Source organism: Anomaloglossus baeobatrachus, chromosome 1 (genome assembly GCF_048569485.1).
Source record: "Anomaloglossus baeobatrachus isolate aAnoBae1 chromosome 1, aAnoBae1.hap1, whole genome shotgun sequence".
NCBI classification, from domain to species: domain Eukaryota; kingdom Metazoa; phylum Chordata; class Amphibia; order Anura; family Aromobatidae; genus Anomaloglossus; species Anomaloglossus baeobatrachus.
The window spans coordinates 438,791,017-438,814,685 of record NC_134353.1 but is presented as its reverse complement, the minus strand read 5'-3'; the positions used below and the strand labels follow the sequence as shown (position 1 = coordinate 438,814,685).

Sequence of the window (23,669 nt, the reverse complement as noted above, 5' to 3'; positions counted from 1 at the left end):
TATAGGATGGAGGAGCTGGTCGGCCAGGCGTCTGACTCGGGGGAGCGAGTGTTCAGGCTGTGGGCGCCGTGGATTATGTATAGAGAGACACCAGACCTGGTACTATGGCTTCAAGCTTCAGTTGGGGGCGTGAGACCTCTGTGATTGTCCATTCCACAAAACAAAAGTGCCGGCGGCTGCACACAACCCAGACGAGACATCTTCTTGGTGCTTCTTTTCTTTTCCCTCTCCCCCTACATTTCCTCTTTTCTCATCTTTCTTTCCTCTTTGTACATTTTATGTTATGTTTACATTGTTAGAAAGGATTGCCATCTCAGTGACTTTGTGCATCTACGTTGCCTCCCGTTTCTAAACGAGGCTGCATACATTTTTGTATGGGGGTCGGATTGTAGGTCACCCAGTGGGCATCACCTCAAAGCAAAGCTATTACATGGGTGATGATGGTCTGACCAGAAGTGTGTAATCAAAGGAATTATTATGCAAGTAGAAAAGTCTTGTATTACTTATTACCTCCAAGATTTGAGTTATTCTACTGTATATCATATATTGCCTATCCTATAACTTGTAAACATGTTCTTTATTCGAATAAAATCTGATTTACAAAAAAATAAAGTGGTGAAAGAGGGTGTTTTTTTTTTCTTTTATTTCAAATAAAGGATTTTTCCAGTATTTTTGTTTATTTACTTTCACATACAATCTATTGATGCGGGGTGTCAGACGCCTGCCATCACAAATCTAGAGCTTAGTGACAGTTGTGGGCTGTTGTTATCCCCTTGTATTAGGCTGGGACCAAATGGGCATTAATGCGAGTGAATCACATGACACTTGGCTCCCACTCTACTGAGATTGTAAGCCAAGTGTCATGCGACTGTCATGCCACTGTGATACGATCAAGCGATCGCAGCACAGCCGCGAAGGACAAGGTGGGCGCTGCGGAGGAGAAAGGGATTAATCTCTCTATCTTCTCCATTATCAGCTGATGCGATTCTTACACTGCACTCGCATTACACAGGTGTAATGCGAGTGCAATTCGATGTTTAACTTGCACCCATAGATTTGTATGGGTGTGAGTGAAAACAAATCAGATTCCACCCGCAGTATGCTGCGTTTTCTCGATCCGATTAGAGCTGAGAAAAAAAACACTAATGGGAGCTGCCCCATAGAGTAACATGGGTACGGGTGAAATGCGATTTTTTATTTTATCGCATTCCATTCGCTCCGTTTTACTCTCCGTGTGTGTTAGCCCTTTCCCCCATTGCCACTGCATCAGGACAATCGGGAAGATTTGAATAAAGCACCGGGCTTGTCACATCTAATGGATCCCTGAGAGGCGGCCTAATAACCATAGGACTCCCCAGTCTGAGAATACCAGCACCTAGCTATCGGGCTTTATCATGGCTGGGTATCAAAATTAGGGGGAACCACACCCTGTTTTTTTTTAATTATTTGTTTCAATAATTTAAAAAGGAAAAAAAAATGCATGCGATTCCTCTTATTTTGATACACAGCCAAGTTAGCACTTGGCTGGGGGCTGCAGCCTGTAACTGGCTTTATCTGTGCTGGTATCAATTGAGGGGAATCCTACAGGAAATGGTTTTATTTATTTATGTTATACCACGATATAGACCCTGAGACAATGCCTGTGATTCTGGGGGCAGGGTCTGACTGCAGCCAATCAGATATGCCGGTGGAGCAGTGAATATTCATTAGAGATAATTGTCGGGCCCGGAAGTAACACTGAAGCCGTAAGTATGTACTGCTTTAACCCTTTTGACTTTTTTAACTCTTTTTTTTTTTTCTTACAGTGGCCAATCACAGCCATGCCATTACTTGACATGGCTGTGATGGGCAGGAAAAGGATAGTTTTTGCCATCTGATCATTTACCGATCCTCGGCCAAAGATCGTACAATTTTTTCCCGATTTTTGCAGATCAGGATGGCTCATTTCATTTGCAGGGTACTCCAGTGATGTAAAAAAGCATACAAAAAAAACCATGGGCATTATACATGCGTTTTTTCCTGTTTTTTTCACTGACTCCATTGAAGTCAATTGAGGGAAAAAAAGCAGGAAAAAACCTAACACAATTGACATATTGCTTTCTTTAAAGCAACAAAAAAAAGCAACACAAAAAGAAGCAACGTGGGCACAGCAAGTCAGGATTCTCATAGACTTTGCTGGGATGATTTTCCCTTGCTTTTATTGATTAAAAAAAGCAAGGAAAAACACTAGAAGAAAGCTAAAAATACACCCAACGGGCACAAGGCCTTTGTGGACATACAAAGTCACCATTGTGGATGTGATGTGAGGTGATTGTGCTGTCACAGATAAGAGAAGCATGATCTCTCATGTTATTTCTAATGCTGGAGCAATGCTAGAGATCAGTCGTGGGCAGGATACTGACAGCCAATGAGTGTGCAGAGGGTCGGGCTGGACACTAAGGCTGGGTGGTGCCAGCTCTGACTGTGAGGTTTGGCAAACAAGCACAGAAAGATTTCATGTTTGGTTGAGCTGCAGGTAAATAAAGTGTCTGCAGAGAATAAAGTGATAATTCAAGGGGAACAAAAGTTAGAAGAAAAAAAATAATAGAGGGGTGTTTTATATGACAATACAGCATAGATTAGCTTAACAAAAAATTAGGAGTTTATGTTGGACACCTTTTATTAAAAAAAAAAAATAAAGACTTGGCTGCTTTTTTCTAAAAGGCAATAAATACCTATATATTAGGTTGTGTGCAGACGGCGCATTCTTTTATGTGCTTTTTAGTGCAGTTTTGTCACAAAACTGCAAGCAAATCCTAATGCCAGAAAGGCAATTGGAATCCTGAAGTGTTGTGCAAATGAGGGTTTTATACCTTGCAAATTTGGTGCAGAAAATCTGCAGCATGTCAATTCTTTCTGCATTTTTTCCATTCAAAGCAATAAAAAACACATGCAAAAAAATACAACAAAAAGTATGCTTTTCTTTTTTAACTGCTTTTTCCCTGTTTACGTATGCAGAAACAGTGAAGAAATCTCTGTAACCAAATACTCAACATGCTCACAGCTTAAGGCTATGTGCGCACGTTGCGTAATTACATGCAGTTACGCTGCGCTTTGTAGCGCAGCATAACTGCATGCGTCCTGCGTCCCCTGCATAATCTATGGAGATTGTGCAGGGGCCGTGTGCACGTGGCGTTTTAGAGCGCAGCGCTTTGGCTGCTGCCCGAAGCGCGAGTTCTAAGAAATGACATGTCACTTCTTCCGTGCGCTTTGCCGGCAGCCCCTGCTCTGTCTATGGCAGGAGCTGCAGGCCGAGCGCATGATATCGGCTTTTTTTTCACTACGGACATTTTCTGCAGCGATTTGAAGCGCACGTGTGCTCTTCAGATCGCTGCAGAAATTTCTGCAGTGACTGTACGCAACGTGCGCACATAGCCTAAATGTGTAAAGTTCTTTCCTGAATGTTTGGTCCTGCTTCTTAGGCCCACAGAGTGATTGGCTTTCCATGTAAAAGTTGCTATACAAGGATAGCTGTCAGATTTAATGTGTGCATAATGGTTATACCAAACTAGACACTATTGTGGAGTTTCAGCATTAATTTTGAATAGTACATCTGGGTAAAAACAAGATAAATACGGTGACTAGTTTTCCATGGACATACAGACATGGATGATATACTTACCTGAAAAGGCAGGTCAATAGCACTGTTCCCAATCTGATTGACGTTTGGTAGAGACCCTCCATAGAACTGCCCACGGTTCTGTCCCAACTGCAAATATTGGGTCTTCTGTAGCTGTAACTAAAAGTGACATTCATCACTTTAAAGTGTAATGAGCATTTAAATCAAATGCCATTTTTAACAACTGAATCCTATCCGAAACTATCTGGGTACATTATATAAAATATAAACCCATTAATTTAAATATTATATTAATTATTAAGTTAAAAAAGAGGTATGCATAGCACATTTTTATGTACAAATGGTAAATTCTGTGGATTGGAAGCTTTAGTAACCCTCATAGGCTACCTTTAGCTTTTTTCTTTTTTAATTCTCTATGGCAGGACAGTCAGAATCAAAAGAGTTTCATGTGGATATGTCAAGAAAATTCAAGTAAACGCCTAAATAGAAAAATTTCAAAAAGTTATCCGAAATGACTTTAAACACTGGCTACAACTAGAAGAGTTTTAACTTTGATCACAGCTTCAGATAAAGGCGAAGTGGAATGTTTGGAATACAAGATGAATTCACTTTGTGGTTCTATGCAAATAGCCTCTTCACAGAGGATGAGAGACAGGTCTATAATGTCACTTATTGGCAGTAGAAACGCTACCAGTTAGTATCGACTGACCCTTTGGCGCATATATGCAAAACAGTACATCCTCTTTGGGGACCACAAGTATGAAGAACTCTCAGGAACCATGTTAGGCCCCCTTCACACGTCCGTCAAACACGTGCAAGTTTGGTCCGTCCCTTATTTACCGGAGACACGGACAAACGTGCACCAATGTTATTTAATGTTTGAGGACACATGTGCGTTTTTCATTATGGTCCGTGTGCGTGCTACGTTTGTGTCTCCGTTTGGCATGGAAGCATGTCCGTTTTCAGCACGCAACACGCACGCACGGACCAAATGAAAGTCAATGGATCTGTGCGCACGCCCGAGTGACACGGACGCATCTCTGTATGCTCCGTGTACCCTTTGTGCTTTTTTCATGTGATGTCGGTCTTTTTTCTTTTTCTGTTTCGTTCTCTCCCTCAGTCCGTCGGTCGGTCGGTCTCTCTCTATGTCTGTCGGTTGGTCTCTCTGTCTTATCTGTCCCTCTCGCTGTCTGTCGGTCAGTCCCCCCCCCCTCTCTCATACTTACCGTTCCCCGATCTCCGGCGCTGCACTGCTGTTATAAAAGCTCCGGCGGCTTTTCCTCTTTTGAAAAAGCCGGCCGCTGATTAATCAATCTCGTATTCCCTGCTTTCCCCGCCCACCGGCAAATATGATTGGTTGCAGTGAGACACGCCCACACGCTGAGTGACAGCTGTCTAACTGCAACCAATCACAGCCGCCGGTGGGCGTGTCACTATGGAGCAGAGAAATAAATAAATAATTAAAAAAACCAGCGTGCGGTCCTCCCCCCTATTTTAATACCAGCCAGATAAAGCCATACGGCTGCAGGCTGGTATTCTCAGGATGGGGAGCCCCACGTTATGGGGAGCCCCCCAGCCTAACAATATCAGCCAGCAGACGCCCAGAATTGCCTCATATATTATATGCGACAGTTCTGGGACTGTACCCGGCTCTCCCCGATTTGCCCTGGTGCGTTGGCAATCAGGGTAATAAGGAGTTAATGGCAGCCAATAGCTGCCACTAAATCCTAGATTAATCATGTCAGGCGTCTCCCCGAGATACCTTCCATGATTAATCTGTAAGTTACAGTAAATAAATACACACACACACCTGAAGAAATCCTTTATTTGCAATAAAAAACACTAACACATACCCTCATTCACCACTTTATTCAACCCGAAAAAGCCCTCCATGTCCGGCGTAATCCACAGAGTTCCAGCGTCGCTTCCAGCTCTGCTACATGGAGGTGACAGGAGCTGCAGAAGACACCGCGGCTCCTGTCAGCTCCACGCAGCAAATGAGGTGAGTAGCGCGATCAGCTGAGCTGTCACTGAGGTTACCCGCGGCCAACGCTGGATCCAGCGGTGGCCGTGAGTTACCTAACTGATAGCAGCTGATCGCGCTACTCACCTCATTTGCTGCGTGGAGCTGACAGGAGCGGCGGGGTCTTAGGCAGCTCCTGTCACCTCCATGTAGCAGAGCTGGAAGTGACGCTGGAACTCCGTGGATTACGCCGGACATGGAGGGCTTTTTCGGGCTGAATAAAGTGGTGAATGAGGGTATGTGTTAGTGTTTTTTATTGCAAATAAAGGATTTCTTCAGGTGTGTGTGTATTTATTTACTGTAACTTACAGATTAATCATGGAAGGTATCTCGGGAAGACGCCTGACATGATTAATCTAGGATTTAGTGGCAGCTATGGGCTGCCATTAACTCCTTATTACCCCGATTGCCAATGCACCAGGGCAAATCGGGAAGAGCCGGGTACAGTCCCAGAACTGTCGCATATAATATATGCGGCAATTCTGGGCGTCTGCTGGCTGATATTGTTAGGCTGGGGGGCTCCCCATAACGTGGGGCTCCCCATCCTGAGAATACCAGCCTGCAGCCGTATGGCTTTATCTGGATGGTATTAAAAACGGGTGGGAGCGCACGTCGTTTTTTTTAATTATTTATTTATTTCTCTGCTCCATAGTGACACGCCCACCGGCGGCTGTGATTGGTTGCAGTTAGACAGCTGTCACTCAGCGTGTGGGCGTGTCTGACTGCAACCAATCATATTTGCCGGTGGGCAGGGAAAGCAGGGAATACGAGATTGATTAATGAGCGGCCGGCTTTTTCAAAAGAGGAAAAGCCGCCGGAGTTTAGAGAACAGCCGTGCAGCGCCGTGCAGGAGATCGGGGAACGGTGAGTATGCGAGAGGGGTACTCCATTCAGTCCCTCTGGTGATTAGCGCTCACCGGTGAGTCCTTCACGGGTGACCGCTAATCAGGACGCGACACAGACAGAGCCGCTGTATGACAATGAAGTCGGGTGAAGTTCACCCCAATTCATTCTCTACGCGCGACTCTGTCTGCTGTCAGCGGGTATGTATCTACGACATTGTGGATCACAAACACACATAAATTCACACGGACAACACATACACATGTCAGTTATTTCTCTCACGCATAAACGGACAATCAACACGCACACACGGCTAGCATATGGCATTTACACAGATGGCACACAGACACAAAAAAAGGACACAAAAACGGAAAACGGACCAGAAAAACGGACGTAACACACGTGCGTGTTTTTTCACGGACGTGTGAAGGGGGCCTTACATAGCAAATATTTTACTAATAGCAGGGGCTAAAGCCAAGTTCTGATTGTGCTGCTCACCATTTAAATGATGCTGTCAATCTGCTACAGCGGCATTTAAATAAAATACTTGCCAATGTGCACATGAACTTCTACCACCCTTATAGCAAGTCCTTTTCTGTAATGCCACATTTGTAATAATCAAGTCAATAAAAGCAAAAAATTAATTCACAAGAAAAATATCAAAAACACTAGAATTAATTTTTTTTCAACCCAATTAAAAAAAAATGTATACATATTTGGCTTCCTCATGATTGGAGCATCCCGATATATAAAACGATGACATTAGTTAACCCCTTCAGTATACACCATAAGACCCGCAACACACATCTGTGTAATTTGTATGTGTGCGGTACGTATTTGCACGTACCGGAGACACGTACACACAGAGACCCATGTTATTCAATGGTAGATGGCACACGTACGTAAAATCATACGGAACGTGTGTCCGTGTCGTAAGTACGTGTGTGCGCTTTTCAACTCGGACGACATGTCTGTTTTTTGCCGGCAACACGCAGGCACGGACCTGCTTCAGTCTATGGGTCCGTGCCTGCACGGACCGCACACGGAGTCTGTCCGTGTTCAGCACGTATCGTCCGTGTCCGTTTTTCATCACAAAATCTGAAACACTTGTTACCAATCTATCAGGTCAATTGTAGGCCATTAATTCTGGCGCCAAACATACATTTCCTGTCACATTTGCACGCCAGACAGCAGCTGGGCACCTGTCCTCTCACTGCAGGGGAACTTTGAGCACAGAGAACAACACAGGTACTGAGCATGGGGCCCAGAATCGATACATAGAGGCTGATTGGAGAAGTAGAGAGGCATCCAGAGCTGTGGGACACACGTGTTGATGGCTATCATGACAGGTTAATGGTGGAACGAGCATGGATGGCTGTGGCAGAGATAGTCTACCCTAGGAATGGATGGTCTCAATGTACCCCTGGAAAGAAAAATAGATATGGTGAGTACAGATATTTGCATTGCTTCTGTCTTTACCTACATGTGCACATTCTGTAGGCAGAGTATAAACATATTTGTATAGTTTGTTTGGCATGTATTAATGGGCCTGACTCATTTTGAGATACACTGGAGACTCACACACAGGAGAGTGTAGTTTTCTGCCCTTTTGAAGTATTCATTGCAGTTTACTAGTAATGTCAGCATGTGTATATATGGGCTGCAAAGTATTTTATGCATGTACAAATGGCATTTCAGGGTGGGGAGGCCACTATTAAACATGTTTGGGGGGTTTTTTGGTTAGCATTTCTATGCTTTTTCTATTGCAAATGTGCTGTGATTTGTCTATATATTTTGAGTTGTATTTCTATGTTTGGTTTATTATGCAAGTTCCTTGGTGTCACCATGTCTGGAATGGTAACAGTAATGTGTAGTGTGTAATGGAAAATATATGTGGAACATATGGCACTTCATGGGTTAGTAGACTTTTTTTTTGTCATGGCTTTCTGTAGGTTTTTTTTGTTTTTTTTTTAACAATTATAAGGAGATGAATGATTAATAAGTGGTTGAAGATGTTTACTGGTGAACTTGTTTTCTCTCCCATGCTTATTGTGTTATTATGTCACTATATGAGTGTAATGGGTTGTTGTTTTCATACACTTGGATGTGTGTTCCTATTTTATACAATTGATGCAATACAAGACTAATGTCTAATTTTTTAACATCTACAATTGTTAGAATTAGTGACCTTATTATACATTTTTTTTTTAACAGTGGATCTTGTCAAACGGCGATGGCGCTCAGCCCGTGACCAGTTCCGAAGAGAGTATAACTCTTTGGCCACCACAGCTGCCGCTGCAAAGAAGAAAAAATATGTCCATTATGAAAAACTGAGCTTCCTTATGCCCATTATGTTCAGAGTAAAAAGGACGGGTTTTTTTACCGCGCTATAAACCACAAAGGGTGTTATAAAAATAAAAATTCTTTTATTGAAACATTGGAATGTTTCAATAAAAGAATTTTTATTTTTATAACACCCTTTGTGGTTTATAGCGCGGTAAAAAAACCCGTCCTTTTTACTCTGAACATTTATAGCTCTCTCTCCAACGGGGCCGCTGCTTAACCACTCCAGCACTCACATATGTCTGCACAGGGGTTGTGACTGGCACAACCCGATCAGGTGAGTGTATTCTTTTTCGCCTTAAACCCATATACCGGATAAGACCCTATTTCTTGCGCCTTTTCCCTCCTCAGAATTTCTCTTATGCCCATTATGGAAGTACCAAAGTAAGTTTCAAGCATTACATCACATGGTGGTTTTATTTAAAAGGCACACAGTAATTTGTTTTTTGTTTTTTTTTCATCAAAGTACAGAGGATAACCTGGAAGATAGTGAGGAAGCCCAGTCAGCAGTATTAACAGCGACCTCTGCTTCTGAGATGGAGCCAACCTCATATCAACCTCCACCAATCCCCAACACCAGCCAGCCAGACGCACAAGAAATGTCCTCTGATTTGGGTTTGGGTACAAGTCAATCCACTAATGTAATTGCAGGCCAGTCTACAGGACAACAAAGTGGCCCTTCACCAGTTATTGCAGAGAGTAGTCCACAGCAACATGCAGGCACAAAGCCAAGAATATCAACTAATACCATGCGCACAGTAGCACAATCTATCCGTGGTCGCAGACATAGGCGTTATGAAGATTTACGTTCCCTGCCAGATATCATTGATACCAGAATTATACACATGATGAATTCACTGATACCAGAGAGTGATGGAGAGAGATTTTGCCGCTCCCTTTCTCCCTCTCTTGCATTGGTTGCACATGATAGGCAGGACAGATTGAGGGCGCCCTTAATAACACTAATATCTGCTACCCAACGTGAGCCAGAACCCATATATTGTTTTGAAGTGATAGAACAATGGAGAGCCAATCCACGTGGCCCACACACAAACACAACTCAATAAACTATGGAAACCCAAACTGAAGAACATTTCTCTAATTTTCAACTTAATCCTGTAGTGCAACAAACACATATACAGTGTCCATCTTCTTCTATGGTAACTGATGTACAAATTAGGCCAACATTTGTCCCACACCAAACAAGTACATTAATAACACAAAGGCCATCTCAACAGCCAACATTTGTCCCACAAGTACCCCAACAAACACCAATGCAAATCTCTTTTAACTATCCTAGTATTGTTAGTAATGTTCATAGACTACCTCAAATGTTTCAACAACCAACAGCCTACCATGTTCCTAATAATCAACAACAACAGTACTTTCAACAACAGATTTACCCAACTAACTTCACATACACACATACTCAGCCTCTTTCAACACATCAATATGTACCACCTATACTTGGTCTCCCATCTGCTCAAACAACTGCCTCATTATTTGTTCCAAGTACAACAACTGTTACTAGTGGAAACACTGATCAGACACTCACTACAACATCTACTGTTGTGCAGCAAACATATTCTGTAGATGTCAATGCAATGGAGCCTACACAGGAAACTTCAATAGCCTAGAGGATTTAGTTGAATCATAATGTGATATTGTATGTATTATTTTACATTTTGGTATGTTTTCTAGGGTATTGCTGGTGGGAAAACATTTCAAAATGTAACACATTACTTACTCTATATGCATGTGGTCATATTTTTGTTTTCCTTTACAAAAATGCAATAGAAATTACTCTGTCACTTCAAAAACAATACCTGCCGGTTAGAATGATGCCTTGCTCTGGACATGTTGTTTGGACCATCCATTAGAATAAACTGGGTTTAGGGATAAGATGCACGCACATAAACTACTACACTAACATTCAGACACCTTTATTATTAAAAATCCAGCCACTATGCAGTATCTGCATATTGTCTGGTCCCATACTTGTATTCCAATAGTGTCAAACAAATTATGTTTGCGTGACATTATTGCATAATAAAGTATGGTGTTTTGTATGGGCTAAAGTCCCTGACAAAATTGTATATAAAAAAAATACAGGGTGTTTTGCAAAAGAGAACATACATACATAGGTAAAATAATAATTCTGGACTAACTTTTTCAAATCAAATTTGCCATAATTTTATTAGTCATGTACATTCAGTAGTACTGTTTTTAGAATAACAAAAATTCCTGATGTTATAACAATATTGTTATATCACAATAACTTATGGGGATCACAAACACAACCAACCAACAAAAAAAACTCAAATTATACCTATGTATGGTCATTTTCTCTTTTGTATTACATATGTGTTTTTGCTTATGTAACCAAGTGTTAACAAACTTTAATAATGTCAAAATTATACATGACTATGGCTATTTAAACTAAAATAATCTTTAAACTGATTCCTCACTTGTAGACCAGAAGTGGACACAGTGGTTCTGACACTACCATTCTCTACAAATGGTGCATTTAAAGCAGGCAACTCCTCAATGTCTTCGTCATTGCTTTCATGTAATCTACAGTAATTATGTAACACTACTGTCGATTTAATGACAGCCTTGACGGTGGTTGGTTGGAGTTGGATGGTGGTTTGATTAATGCGCCATCTTGAGGCCAAAATGCCAAAGGAACGTTCAACATAGCAACGTGCTCTGGCCAATTTGCTATTAAATAGGGCTTTTGATCTGTCCAGCCCCCTTCTGGGATATGAACGCATCAAATGCCTTGACAATGCAAACCCCTGATCTGCAACCATTACAAAAGGGACAATTGGGCCATTAGTACCAGGCAATGGTCTTGGTGCAGGCAAACTTAAACTATCAGACATTAATCGTCTTGCTAAACGTGAGCTTCTGAAAATGCGTGCATCTGAGGCACTGCCATAGGCCCCAATATCAGCAAATAAAAAGCAGTAGTTTGTATCTACCATGGCCAAAATAACTACAGAAAAAAACTTATGATAATTAAAATATCTTGATGCAGAGTTCGGTGGTTTCTTCACTCTAATGTGTTTTCCGTCAATGGCACCAATACAATTAGGAAAAGCTGTTTTCTCCAAAATTCATCTGAAATGTGCATCCATTCCTGTGTTGAAGGCAGTTGCATGACATGATGCCTAAGGGTCTCCCAAAGCACAGTGCAGGTATGCAGGATAATCTTGCCAATTGTGGACCTTCCCAATAAGAATTCGAAATGTAGACTGCTGATGGATTGGCCAGTTGCTAGGTAGCTGAAATAGAGTAAAAACATGACATTACTTTGACTATTCATGTAATTTGTATTTCACACCAAATATTTGTAACATCCAATGACTGGCGAGATACTGTGTATGTTTTTTTATAATTTCTTTGGTTGGGAAAAGCATATGTGATCTTTACTTTCCATATTGGAAAAATATCTAATTTTGTGTTTAATAAACAAGCTTGTTTGAGTTAAGCCTCTTGTTTCTTTAATTTTGGTAGCGATAGAATGGTAGAAGTGACTTCTCAGTTTTTAATTTGAATTTGCAATGTGGTTAAGTAATCAATATAAGTTTTCTACAAAGACCATATTTTTACATTTAATAATTTCTACAAAATGATGCCTTAGCAACTTAACATGTATTTCAAAATAACAGATAAAGCATGAGTATACATGACAACACCTACCGTAAAGTCACCAACAGTTGTTCCTCAGGGGAGATGCTGAGGCGCATAGAGGTGTCCTGATGCTTCAAACGTTGGTACACAAGGCCAAGGATGTTGTCAAATGAATTCATGGTGAGATGGCAGTAGGCTTGGAATTTAGGTGGGAATTTCCGCATTTCCCCATATAAAATATTAAAATGCCCATGTGTTTTCCTGAGCTTCACAAGGGGGTGAATCCACATCCTTTTCTCCAGTGGTGGCTTTTCTTCAATCATATGTCGCCTAACCCCAAATCTCCTAGATATCAACCAGAGCAAATACATGGTTGCTTCATTGGAGAGAGACATTTTGGAGTGTGTCTAATGTGATAATGAGCTTTGAAGCCATGTTTTTTAAGGTTATTTAAGCAAACTAACCAAATTGGGTAGTTAATTGACCAATTTAACACACCAGGAGCACATTATGAAGGGCTAACAAGGTTATGTGTGTGAAAATACGTATCTAAAAAAATGGACGGCACACGGACTGCACACGTCCGTATTTTATGTCAATACGGACATTCCACACGTGCACACGGCTCGCATACGCCATCACACGGATGCCATACGTACCGGAGAAATGCCCAAAAAATACGGAACATGGACCCGAAAAACGGACCGTGTCATACGGACGTTTTTTTTGCGGAAGTGTGTCTTAGGCCTCAAAAAAACTTCAACTCATGCCGCACAAAATAAGCCCTAACATGACTCTGATGGCAAAAAAAAATAAACTATAGCCTTCAAAAGTCAGTGAAGCAAAATAACCTTTATTTAGTAAAAAAAAAAGTGTTTTTTAGTATGATACTAGGCAAGCCTAAAAAGATATATAAATGTGGTATTGTTGTAACTGTGCTAACCTAAGGAATAAACTAAATCTGGACTCTGATATGGCGCGCTTTCCCTTCAGGGCTTTGCACTATGCCTCAAAAGACGTTTTTGACCAAATATGGGGCATTGGCAAGCGTAGAAGATATTGGGTAACAAACTGAATGGTCCATTTTATCCTATTAACCTTTTTGAAAATTAAAACTTTGGGACCATTGAAACATTTTAGCGGAATTTTTTTTTAATTTGGGTGTGGATCCACTGTGCCAAAGGATTAGAGTAATCCTGGAGGGGCGTGACTAAGAGACTACCTTCATCTTCACTAGTGAATCTGATGGTGAGTTTAATCTTATGCTGAAAGGTAGCCACCAGATACCACTCCAGGGGATCTTTCGGTAAAAGTATCAGCTGAAACAAGGGGTCTGGTATGCAGGCAAGACAGCTGGGGCAAACTGCACGGGTATTTCCGGGTAATAGTGTGTTGGCCCTTTAAATGGAAAGAAAGAAGAGTGTACGCAAGCCCTAAGCTGTATGGCATGCACAGGTCTTGGGAGGCGGAGACACAAATGAGGATAGCAGAGCGGCCGGAAAGGTGAGAGGCCCTGCTGGTGGACGAAGCGGGACAATGCGGGGATGTCTGTGTTGGCGTTAAAAGTTATATAATTCCGCGAATCAGCTAAGGGTTAAAATTCCTCACTACACTCCAAAATGCATTCCTTGACAAGTGTAAAAAAATTGTTTAAAAGAACAGAGAGTCCTCAGTGGTTGATACCTATTAATGGCTAACTGAAAAGATGGTAATAATTGCAAGCTTAAAAGAACAGAGAGAACAAAAAGGAGAATCTGATCCCCAAACAATTTTTTTATCTCTACTGGCTAACACGGTACAAAGATATATTTTACTTGTTGACAAGTGTAGTTTCCAGAATGGATTCACTTGTGACCTGGCATTCGCAATTTATTCCAGCATAATTGGCACTCCTTTACTTTCTGAGCCCTGCCTTGCGCCCAAGTAGTAGTTTTCCATTACAGATATGGGTATCAGAAATTGTATGGGGCATTTTCATCTGACAGTCTTGTGAAAATACAAATTTTGGGGCTAAAACATTTTTGTTGTTAAAATGTGATTTTTATTTTCATAGCTCAACGTTATAAAATTATGTGAAACACCTGGGAATTCAAAGTGCTCAGCAAACATGTAGATAAGTTCCTATTTTCCAAAATGAGGTCACTTGTGGGGTTTCCACTGTTTAGGCACCTCAGGGGCTCTCCAAACGCAACATGGTATTCGCTAACGATTTCAGCCAATTTTGCATTTGAAAAGCCAAATGGTGTGCCTTCCATTCCTAGCCCTGCCATGCCCCCAAATAGTAGTTTTCAACCACATATGGGGTATTGTTATACTCAAGAGAAATTGCACATGAAATTTTGTGGGAAAAATGTAAATTTTTATTTTCAGGGATCAACATTATAAAATTCTCTGAAACATGTGTAGATTCAATGTTCTCACCACACCTCTAAAATTCCTTGAGGAGTGTAGTTTCCAAAATGGTGTCACTTTTGGGGGGTTTCCACTACTAAGGCACATCATGGGCTCTGCAAATATGACATGGCATCTGCTATATATTCCAGTCACCTTTCCACTCCAAAAGTAAGTGCCCAATCAGTAGATTTCCACCACATATGAGGTATCATCGTACTCTGGAAATATTGCACAACAAATTATATGGTGCCTCATCTCTCGTTACCCTTGTAAAAATGCAAAATTTGGGGTTAAAGAAACATTTTTGTGGGGAAAAAGTAAAATTTTAATTTTTTCCTTCCACATTGCTTTAGTTCCTGTGAAGTACCTGAAGGGTTAATAAACTTCTTGGATGTGGTTTTGAGCACTTTGAGGGGTGCAGTTTTTAGAAAGGTGCCACTTTTGGGTATATTCTGTCACATAGGCCTCGCAAAATCACTTCAAATGTGATATGGGCCCTAAAAAAATTGGTTTTGTAAATTTTGTTCGAAAAATCAGAAATTGTTGAGAAACTTAAGATGTTTTTTAATTCTACAATTCATGCAAAAAAAAAAAGTCCTCGTATAGCTATTGTATATTGATGAAATATCAAAAAGTTATGGCTCATAGAAAAAGGTCAGTAAAAAACAAAAGTGCAAAAACAAAGTCACCACATAGGACAAAAGGGTTACAGAGTTCTGCCACATGACAAGATATAAAACAAAACAAACCAGAATATTTCTTTGCATATAACTGTTTGCACTGATGAGGGGCAATAAACCCTGAAGTAGGAAACTTGATGGTTGGGTGAGAGGTCTATGAATGCAGGTCTGAGAGTAAAATTGTTCCTTAAGTAAACCACCAACATGGCAAAGGTAGAATTATAGGCTGTGTAATCCTCTGTGTCACAGTAAGGCTGCTTCACATCAGCGTTTTTTTGCTGGTCAGAAAAAAAAAATGCAAAACGCATATGACCGGATCCTGTGGGTTGAATGTGCAACGCATGCAACCGCAATTGTTATTTTACAGGATAATTCTGCAGCAGGACACAGAATTTATCGGCTGCCACTGGAGTGAGCTGACTCCTGATCTCACAGCCCGCACATGCTGCAATGGATGCAGGTTAAAAGCAGTCACTTCCTGCTGCCAATCACGTGACCGTGTGCTGGCTGTGTGGTCAGGAGTTCAGCTGAGTTCAGATTAGCTGACTGCAGTGCCGGCCGATTACTTGTCCTGTGTCCCGCTGCATCCATCGCAGCGTGTGAGGTCAGCCGAGTTCAGCCGCCACTGGAGTCAGCAGATCTGAACTCAGCTGAACTCAGCCAGCAGAACAAGTAATCAGATCAGCTGACTCCAGTGTCGGCCGATTACTTGTTCTGTGTTCCTCTGCATTTATTGCAGCATGTGCGGGCTGTGAGGTCAGCTGAGTTCAGATCCGCTGACTCCAGTGGCGGCCGAACTCAGCTGACCTCACAGCCCGCACACGCTGCGATTGATGCAGGGGGACACAGAACAAGTAATCATCCGACACTGGAGTTAGCTGATCTGATTACTTGTTCTGTTGGTTGTGTGGTTAGGAGCAGGGATGAATGAGCAGTAAAATGCTCGATGGGCGAAGCCCATGTCTATTTTTATTTTTTTTTTTAATTACAAAAAAACAAAAAAAACAAACACATAACCCTAGGGTTAGGGGTAAGAAAAAAATGTGGGCTCCCGCTGCATTTTTCTATTGCTAAGGGTAACCCCCACTGCTTGGTGTTACCTTCATTGGTAATGGAAAATCCAGGGAAGCCCTTTTTTTTTTGTTTTGTTTTTTTTTTTACGTTTTTTGTCTAAAATCTAAAGGAAAAAAAATGACGTGTGGTTCACCATATTTTTTGTATGCTAGCCAGGTACAGCAGGCAGGTATGGGCTGCCCCCAATCCCCATTTGTACCCGACTGGGAACCAAAAATAAAGGGAAGCCCTTTTTTTTTTTTATTATTATTTCATGAATTTCATGAAAAAAAGAAAAAAATTCACAAAAGTAAACGAAAAAATAGAAGAAACTGCAAAAGAAATTCTGGAGTATAAGTACCTTAATCCCTATAAGTGTTCGCTGTTTGGGCACACGGCATGGCTCAAGAATGAATGTAGCGCTATTTCCTATTTCAAGTGCAAACTTGGCTGGAAGAGATTGTGTACGCATTTGCAGAGGTCCCCAGGTGTGAAACAGCAAAAAACCTCCCACAAGTGGAAACCACACCACTCAAGAAATTAATCTAGTTTGTGATGAGCATCTTAAATTCACAAATCCTTCAAATAATTTTTATAATATTGTGCTGTGAAAATTAAATATTACCATTTTTCCACAAGAAGTTGCTTTAGCACCTTTGTATTACTTTGCTGATATAGTATTAAGGTGCCATGCCTTTTTACATTGCCAAACCTAGAAATGTTTTTTTATACAAACTCAACAAATTCATATAGAGTTTGAGTCAACATCTTACTCTTTATCTACAAAAGGCAATTTTGCCTTTGCAGGTGTTTTAAAGAAGTAAGCATGCAGCTGGTGTTGCAGAGTGAAAATTGTTGAATGGGCTAACTAGTTTTGCCACAGTGTGGCATGCAGCAGGGATGGGGCATTTGAAGATGGGGAGTGCAGATTTAACTGGAGTCTTTTTGGTAAGAAGGTTTTGTAACGCAATGAATGCGGCAAGCGCGTTCAATCCAACCGAAATCTGATGCACGACGAAAAACACACCTCAAAAACACCACAACAAGGGGGACACTGGGGAAAAAATAACAACAGTGGGTCCTGGCAGTAGTGAGAGGGTAGATAGACACCTCCTATCTTCACTTGTAGCTATCCCTACTCTTCTAGCCAGTCCCTATACAGTCTCTGCAACTGTCATTGAGCAGCACTTTGAGTCCCTGGGAAACCCTATAGATGCCCTGACTAGTGTGATGAGGGTGAGGTTCACTAAACCCACTGCTGCACTAATAAGACAAGAAGATAGGGGAGACAAACAGGGGATAAACAACCAAAATCGAGAAGGTACAACTTCAGGAGAATCCACAGCAGCTCACCAAAGTGGCTTTTATACAAATGGCTTTGTTTAGGCCGGGCACACGTATCCGGCTTTTCGCCGGTTTGACGAATGCGGCGCACGCCAGTAGAGTGTATACAGTACACTGGCAATGCAACAAGCGCCGGTCACATGCTGTCATGTGACCAGAGCATGTGACCCAGAAGTTGCGGCGCTGCCACTGTACTGTATCATAGTGTACTGGCGTGCGCCGCGTCCGTCAAACCGGCGAAAAGCCGGATATGTGTTCCCGGCCTAAGTCAGCAAAGCTTGCTGGGAGCCCTAACTATTTAAACCCATGGGGGGGTGTCTACAAAGCAGGCGCAGCTGAACTTAACTGCATGAGAGCTGCTGGCAGGAAAACTGAAATTAACTACTTCACTACCAAAGGAAACTAAACATTTAAATGCAGAGTCCCAGATAGAGATAAGGGGCTCCAGTCCACAAGTAACCACTTGTCTCCAAGAACAGGAAGATGACCGTGACAGTACGCCACCTTTAACGAGAGGCCTCCGGACTCTCAAGACTTTTAATATCATCCACTTCAAATGTGAACAGGTCCCTCCGGTTACCAGTAAGCGGCAACACACATTTCCGAAGCAAAGACCGGTGAACTACGTCATGGGTGTTAAGTGCTGGGGGTAGCTCCATTCGTACGACCATAGAATTAAGAATGTTAGTTACCTTAAAGGGATGGACAAACCTCAAACCTAGAGCCCCAGACACAAACTTCCACCTGGTGTTCTTAGTGGACACCCACACGTAATCATTCTTAGGCTATGTGCGCACGTAGCATTCTGCCCTGCAGAAATTCCTGCAGCGATTTGAACAGCACACATGCGCTTCAAATCACTGCAGAAAGAGTCCGTAATGAAAAAAGAAAAAAAAAAAGCCGATTCCATGCACTCTGAGTGCAGCCCCTGCCATAGACAGAGCGAGGGCTGCAAGCAGAGCGCAGGAAAGAAGTGACAAGGAAATTGGTTGCAGCTGCTGTATAAACTGAGACCTTATGTCATGAGGACCATATATCTTGTTTTCTGTTGGATGCCATCTGTTATGAATTTTTAAAGAAGAAATAAAAAGGATTTTTTATTTTAATCTTACCTGAGATCTGCTGGACTTGATTCTTGCTTTGGATTCTGCTTATTCCCCACCTGGGATTTCTGTGTGGGCCACGTGGTACACTCCAGACCTGGACTATGGTGAGCTGGCTATTTGTCTATGTTTACATTCAGATTTATTATGGTATGAAATTTCACTGATGGCTTTTTTTTTTATTGAAAAAAGTGTGAAATAATAACCTTTTTTCCTGTTAAGTTAACGGGACCGGGACCACCGCTCGAGATCTTATCAAGTTTTGCACATCCAACCAAAGTCGGGTGTAGGTAGCTGGGGATCGAGGTTTTGTTATGACAAACCTTTCGGGGGTTCTGTGGGAGAAATTTATTTGGACACAGTCTGCAACCGTCTGCAATACCGACGGATTGGAGGTTATCTGCTGCCATCCCTCGAGGAAGCTGCAAAGCCTTTTGCCAATACTTTTGGAGTCATTGCCTCTCTGGTCTTCTCCTAGACTCAAAAAGGAGGTGTCTATCTTTCCCCATTTTGAGAAGCTCCATCTGCCTGATTTCCCCTTCCCCTTATTATTTGTGGCTTTTGTAGGGACAAAATCTTCAAGAGGGCAGGGACTTATAAGACCGTTCCTCTGGGAAATTTCCTTTCTTGTCGGAAGCCTTCTCAAGGATATTGTTCAAGACAGGACCAAACACTTGAAGGCCCGAGAAGGGAATGGAACAGAATTTGTTCTTTTAGACACTATCCCCTGACCAGGTCTTGAGCCATACCGCACGGCAGGCGGAATTTGTTAGGATGTTGTTCCATACTGAGAATCTTACCGATTCTGCAGTGGCATCCGCCATGAACCCAGTGGCCATTTTCAAAAGGGGGAGGGACTCTAGGATGGTTTCGTTTGGGACCTTACCCCTAATCTGGCTCTCTAGATCTTCTAACCAGATAATCATAGATTAAGCTACTGACGTGACCGCTATATTTGTTTTAATTACGGTCGCCGAAGATTCCCATGCCTTCTTAAGGAGGCAGTCACTCTTTCTGTCCATGGCTTCACGCAGGCAAACAAGTCCTCAGAATGTATTGACGTTTTCCTGGCCACTTTCTACACCAGCACATCTATCTTGGGAACATCCACACAGGTCTTGATGTCCTCAGATTCAAAGGGAAGATGCGATCTAAAATCCCCGGGAATAACCAATTTCTTGTCCGCATCCTCCCAGGAGGGGAGACCCTATTTCTTGGGACATGAGTCCCCCAAAAATTTAATCTTGAATTGATTGTGTGTGGAGACCAAAAAACCCCAGTCTTTCGGACAGCCTCAAGAGGTCATCTATGTTGTCCGACGAAAAGAGGTACTTTTTCTTCTCTTCCGGTGACGCTTTTGGGACTTTCTTATCACTTTGAGAGTAAGAGTTTATGGGCTGTTCATCCTCTTCAGAAGATTCTTCCTCCTCCCATCTCTGTCTCTTGCGGGGGATGGTTCTTGATTCTTGTGGAGTGATAACACTTGAGATCGTGGCCTGTACAACCTCCCTAATCATTGACCGCATGTTGGTCAGGAAGGAGGATTACTCTTCAGACACTATTTTTGCCATGCAGGAGTCACAGAGTTTCTTTAAACAGGCCTATGGCAGCTTCCCGCTACACACCGCACATCTCTTAGACTTCCCTGACTTCTTTTTGGGGACGGAACCAGACCCTGCTGAGGATCCTCCACCCTGTAGAAAGTATACAAGAGGTTCAGCTGTATCCTCACTATGGGAAGGCTATCTACTAGCCACTGGCACTCACATGGACCTGGGGCAGCTCGGTGGGGCATCTGAGCGGGTAGCTTCCTCTATCTGTGCTGCGTTGACGGGGACACTGCACTTACAAACACATAGGAAACTGACAACCGCCTCCCCCCAACCCCACAGGTGTATATTACCTGACCTTGGCGGTGCCCAGTCCTGATCCTGCCTTGCTGCGCTCCATTGAGAAACGCATGCTGCTCTCTGGTGCGTCCTCCTGACCCAGAAACGGACGTTCCGCGTCGGGTCCACTGTGCATGCTCCCCAGTGCGTTCCAGGGTAGAACGAACGCAGTGCACATGACCAGAAGTGTCATGTGGTTGCCGGCAGGATGCCAAGAGTTCTTCTGTAGAAAGAAGTGTCAGATACCAGTAGCTCCTGCTCCACTGGCGCGGCTGAGGGACAAGAAAAACACTGAGGAGGTTGGGGGGCAGGAGGGGCTTTTAACCTCTTGTGTGTTTTTGCTGTGCCTGTAAAGGTCAGAGGGAAACTCTTGTGGTGCTGTGGTGCTGTCATGAGGGCGCTCTGAAAATAATTATATGATAGTTGGGAAAACTTGCAAAATCGGCAGCATATCAAATACCTCTGTACCACACTATACGTGTATGCACAGTGAAGAAAAAAGTGTTTGATACAATAGAAAAACAGAAAATTTGGCACAGAAAGCTTTGTTTGCAATTACAGAAGTCAGACGTTTCCTATAATTCTTGTTTTTTAACTTCGTTTTATTAACAACTTCAAACATGGTACAACTGACATTTGCAATGTTAAAGTAGCTCAGTACATGGATAGTGATATTTGATCATAACAATGAACAGCCATATAAAGTCCATAATATCTTTTGCACTTAAAATAAAATAATGTTATTATCCATACTTCTTATCATTTGCACATATATCCAATTTTATATTTAGCATAGGAACAGCTCTAACAATCAGCATGACCATATTTTAAAAACAAAATAGAAAAAAGAATGAAAAAGAAAGAAAGAAAGAAAGAAAGAACAACAACAACAGCCACATTGCATTATTATACTTTAATATACCGTTGGACAGTGTTTCACATCCCTACATCTAACGGGAACCACCATTATCCGTGTAATCACTCCTAAGCCTCCGTAAGTGTATCTGGAGAAGAATTCCACAGACCCCAAATTTTGTTAAATTTTCCCGGGCACCCCCTATCATAATATACCACCCGCTCATAGACTATAGTTGCATTGACTAGTTTAACCCAGGACCGCACAGTTGGATCCGAATCTTCCATTTACCTCAAGGCTATCAATTTCCTAGCCAGAAATAATGCCTCTATGAGAAATATTGTCATGTAATGATCCCAGGACTCTTCCTCCACTACCCCAAACAGGCATATCAAAGGGTCACACAAAACAGGAATTGATACAATCGATGATAGCAGAGATGTCCCTCCCCGCAAGTACGAGGATATATTAAGACAGCTCCAGATCATATGTATGAAATTTGCCCCTGAGAGATGACACCTCGGGCACTCCGATGTACGAGAACGGCCCATGCTAAATAAACGGGTAGGAGTAAGGTATGCCTGGTGAACAATGTAGCATTGAATCAACTTATTATTAACCGACAGGGATACCGCAGTCGGAGATTCCAATATCTCTTCCCATTCCTCTCCCTGTAGAGAGGGAATTAGAGATTTCCATCTATCTTGGGCTGGCAAAGGGTCCGACTCCACCCCCACCGACAATAGGTAAGTATATATAGCTGAGATTAGGCCTCGACGTCCTTGTGATTTTAGAATACCTATCATAGGAAGTGATGATATCAATTTACTCGCTCCAATTTTCTGCATGTGGGATTGAATCGCTGTACGAATCTGCAGGTATCTAAAGAATTGTGATCTTGGGACATTATATTCAGTTTGGACCTGTTCAAAGGACTTGAAGGTTGTGGTTCCCAGGGCAAAAAGATCACCTAGTGCATTAACACTGAGTGGCCCAGAATTGCGCCGAGGGGTGATCTCTCAGAGTATGGAAGTGGCTATTCCCCCATAATGGGAGTTCCGCCACCACTCCTTCGAAATGTACCACCCTCTTGGCTTGTCGCCAAACTAATCTTGCCAACCTGAGGAGGGGTAATTGCTGTGATGTTCTCAGTCCATCTGATTCCAGAAAACCCACTAAACAATCAGTCCCAGCCGCATGTGCCAAGTGACTCTCAGAGTTCGGCAGCTGACAACCAGGCATTCAGTTCTCCAGTGCCTTAAGCTGTCCCGCCAGGTAGTATAGGAAGAACTCCGGGAAAGTCATCCCTCCCAGTCTCTTGGATCTCTGTAAAATGGATAACCGAAGTTTGGGTCTGGATTTCCCCCATATGAAAGAGGTAGTAAGTGAGTTCAGCATTGAGAAGAAGGATTTGGGCACTGATACTGCACTATGTTGTAGTGTATAGCTGAGCTTTGGAAGTAATATCATTTTAAGTTTATTCTGCCAAACACTGACAGGGGTAGCTTTCTCCATGAGTTCTATTTAAGTTTAACGTGTTCCAGGAGTGGTGTTATACTCGTCTGAAGGTCTAGTGTATGGTCTTTCTGTATGCGTATTCACAGGTACTTAAAGCTGGTTACCACTTGCAACGGTGACCTACCCTCAATTGAAGTTCCAGACCCTTGTGTTAATGGCATCAAAACCGACTTGTCCCAGTTGATACGTAGTCACGAAAACTCCCCAAATTTATCTATAGTGTCTATAACCACCGGTAAAGTCTCTTGCACTCGATCTAAAAAGACAACCATGTCATCCGCATACAATCCTATTTGATCTGTGCGGCCGGCTATAGTGATTCCAGTGATCTGTGGATGAGAACGGATTCTAATTGCCAAAGCTTCAAT

At 42.4% G+C, this 23,669-nt stretch overlaps 1 protein-coding gene across 4 annotated transcripts in view; it reads right to left on the bottom strand.

Annotated features, from left to right (window-relative positions):
- The window catches only part of CRTC1 (CREB regulated transcription coactivator 1), a 1,360,738-nt gene that overhangs the window by 1,052,267 nt on the left and 284,802 nt on the right, over positions 1–23,669 (bottom strand). For 3 of the 4 annotated variants that reach the window (XM_075352648.1, XM_075352649.1, XM_075352651.1), the window contains exon 2: positions 3,662–3,778. The exons of the other annotated variant lie outside the window; for it this stretch is intronic. In XM_075352648.1, coding sequence (XP_075208763.1) covers positions 3,662–3,778 — 117 coding nt within the window. The remainder of the gene's footprint in view (positions 1–3,661; positions 3,779–23,669) is intronic. 4 annotated transcript variants of the gene reach the window in all.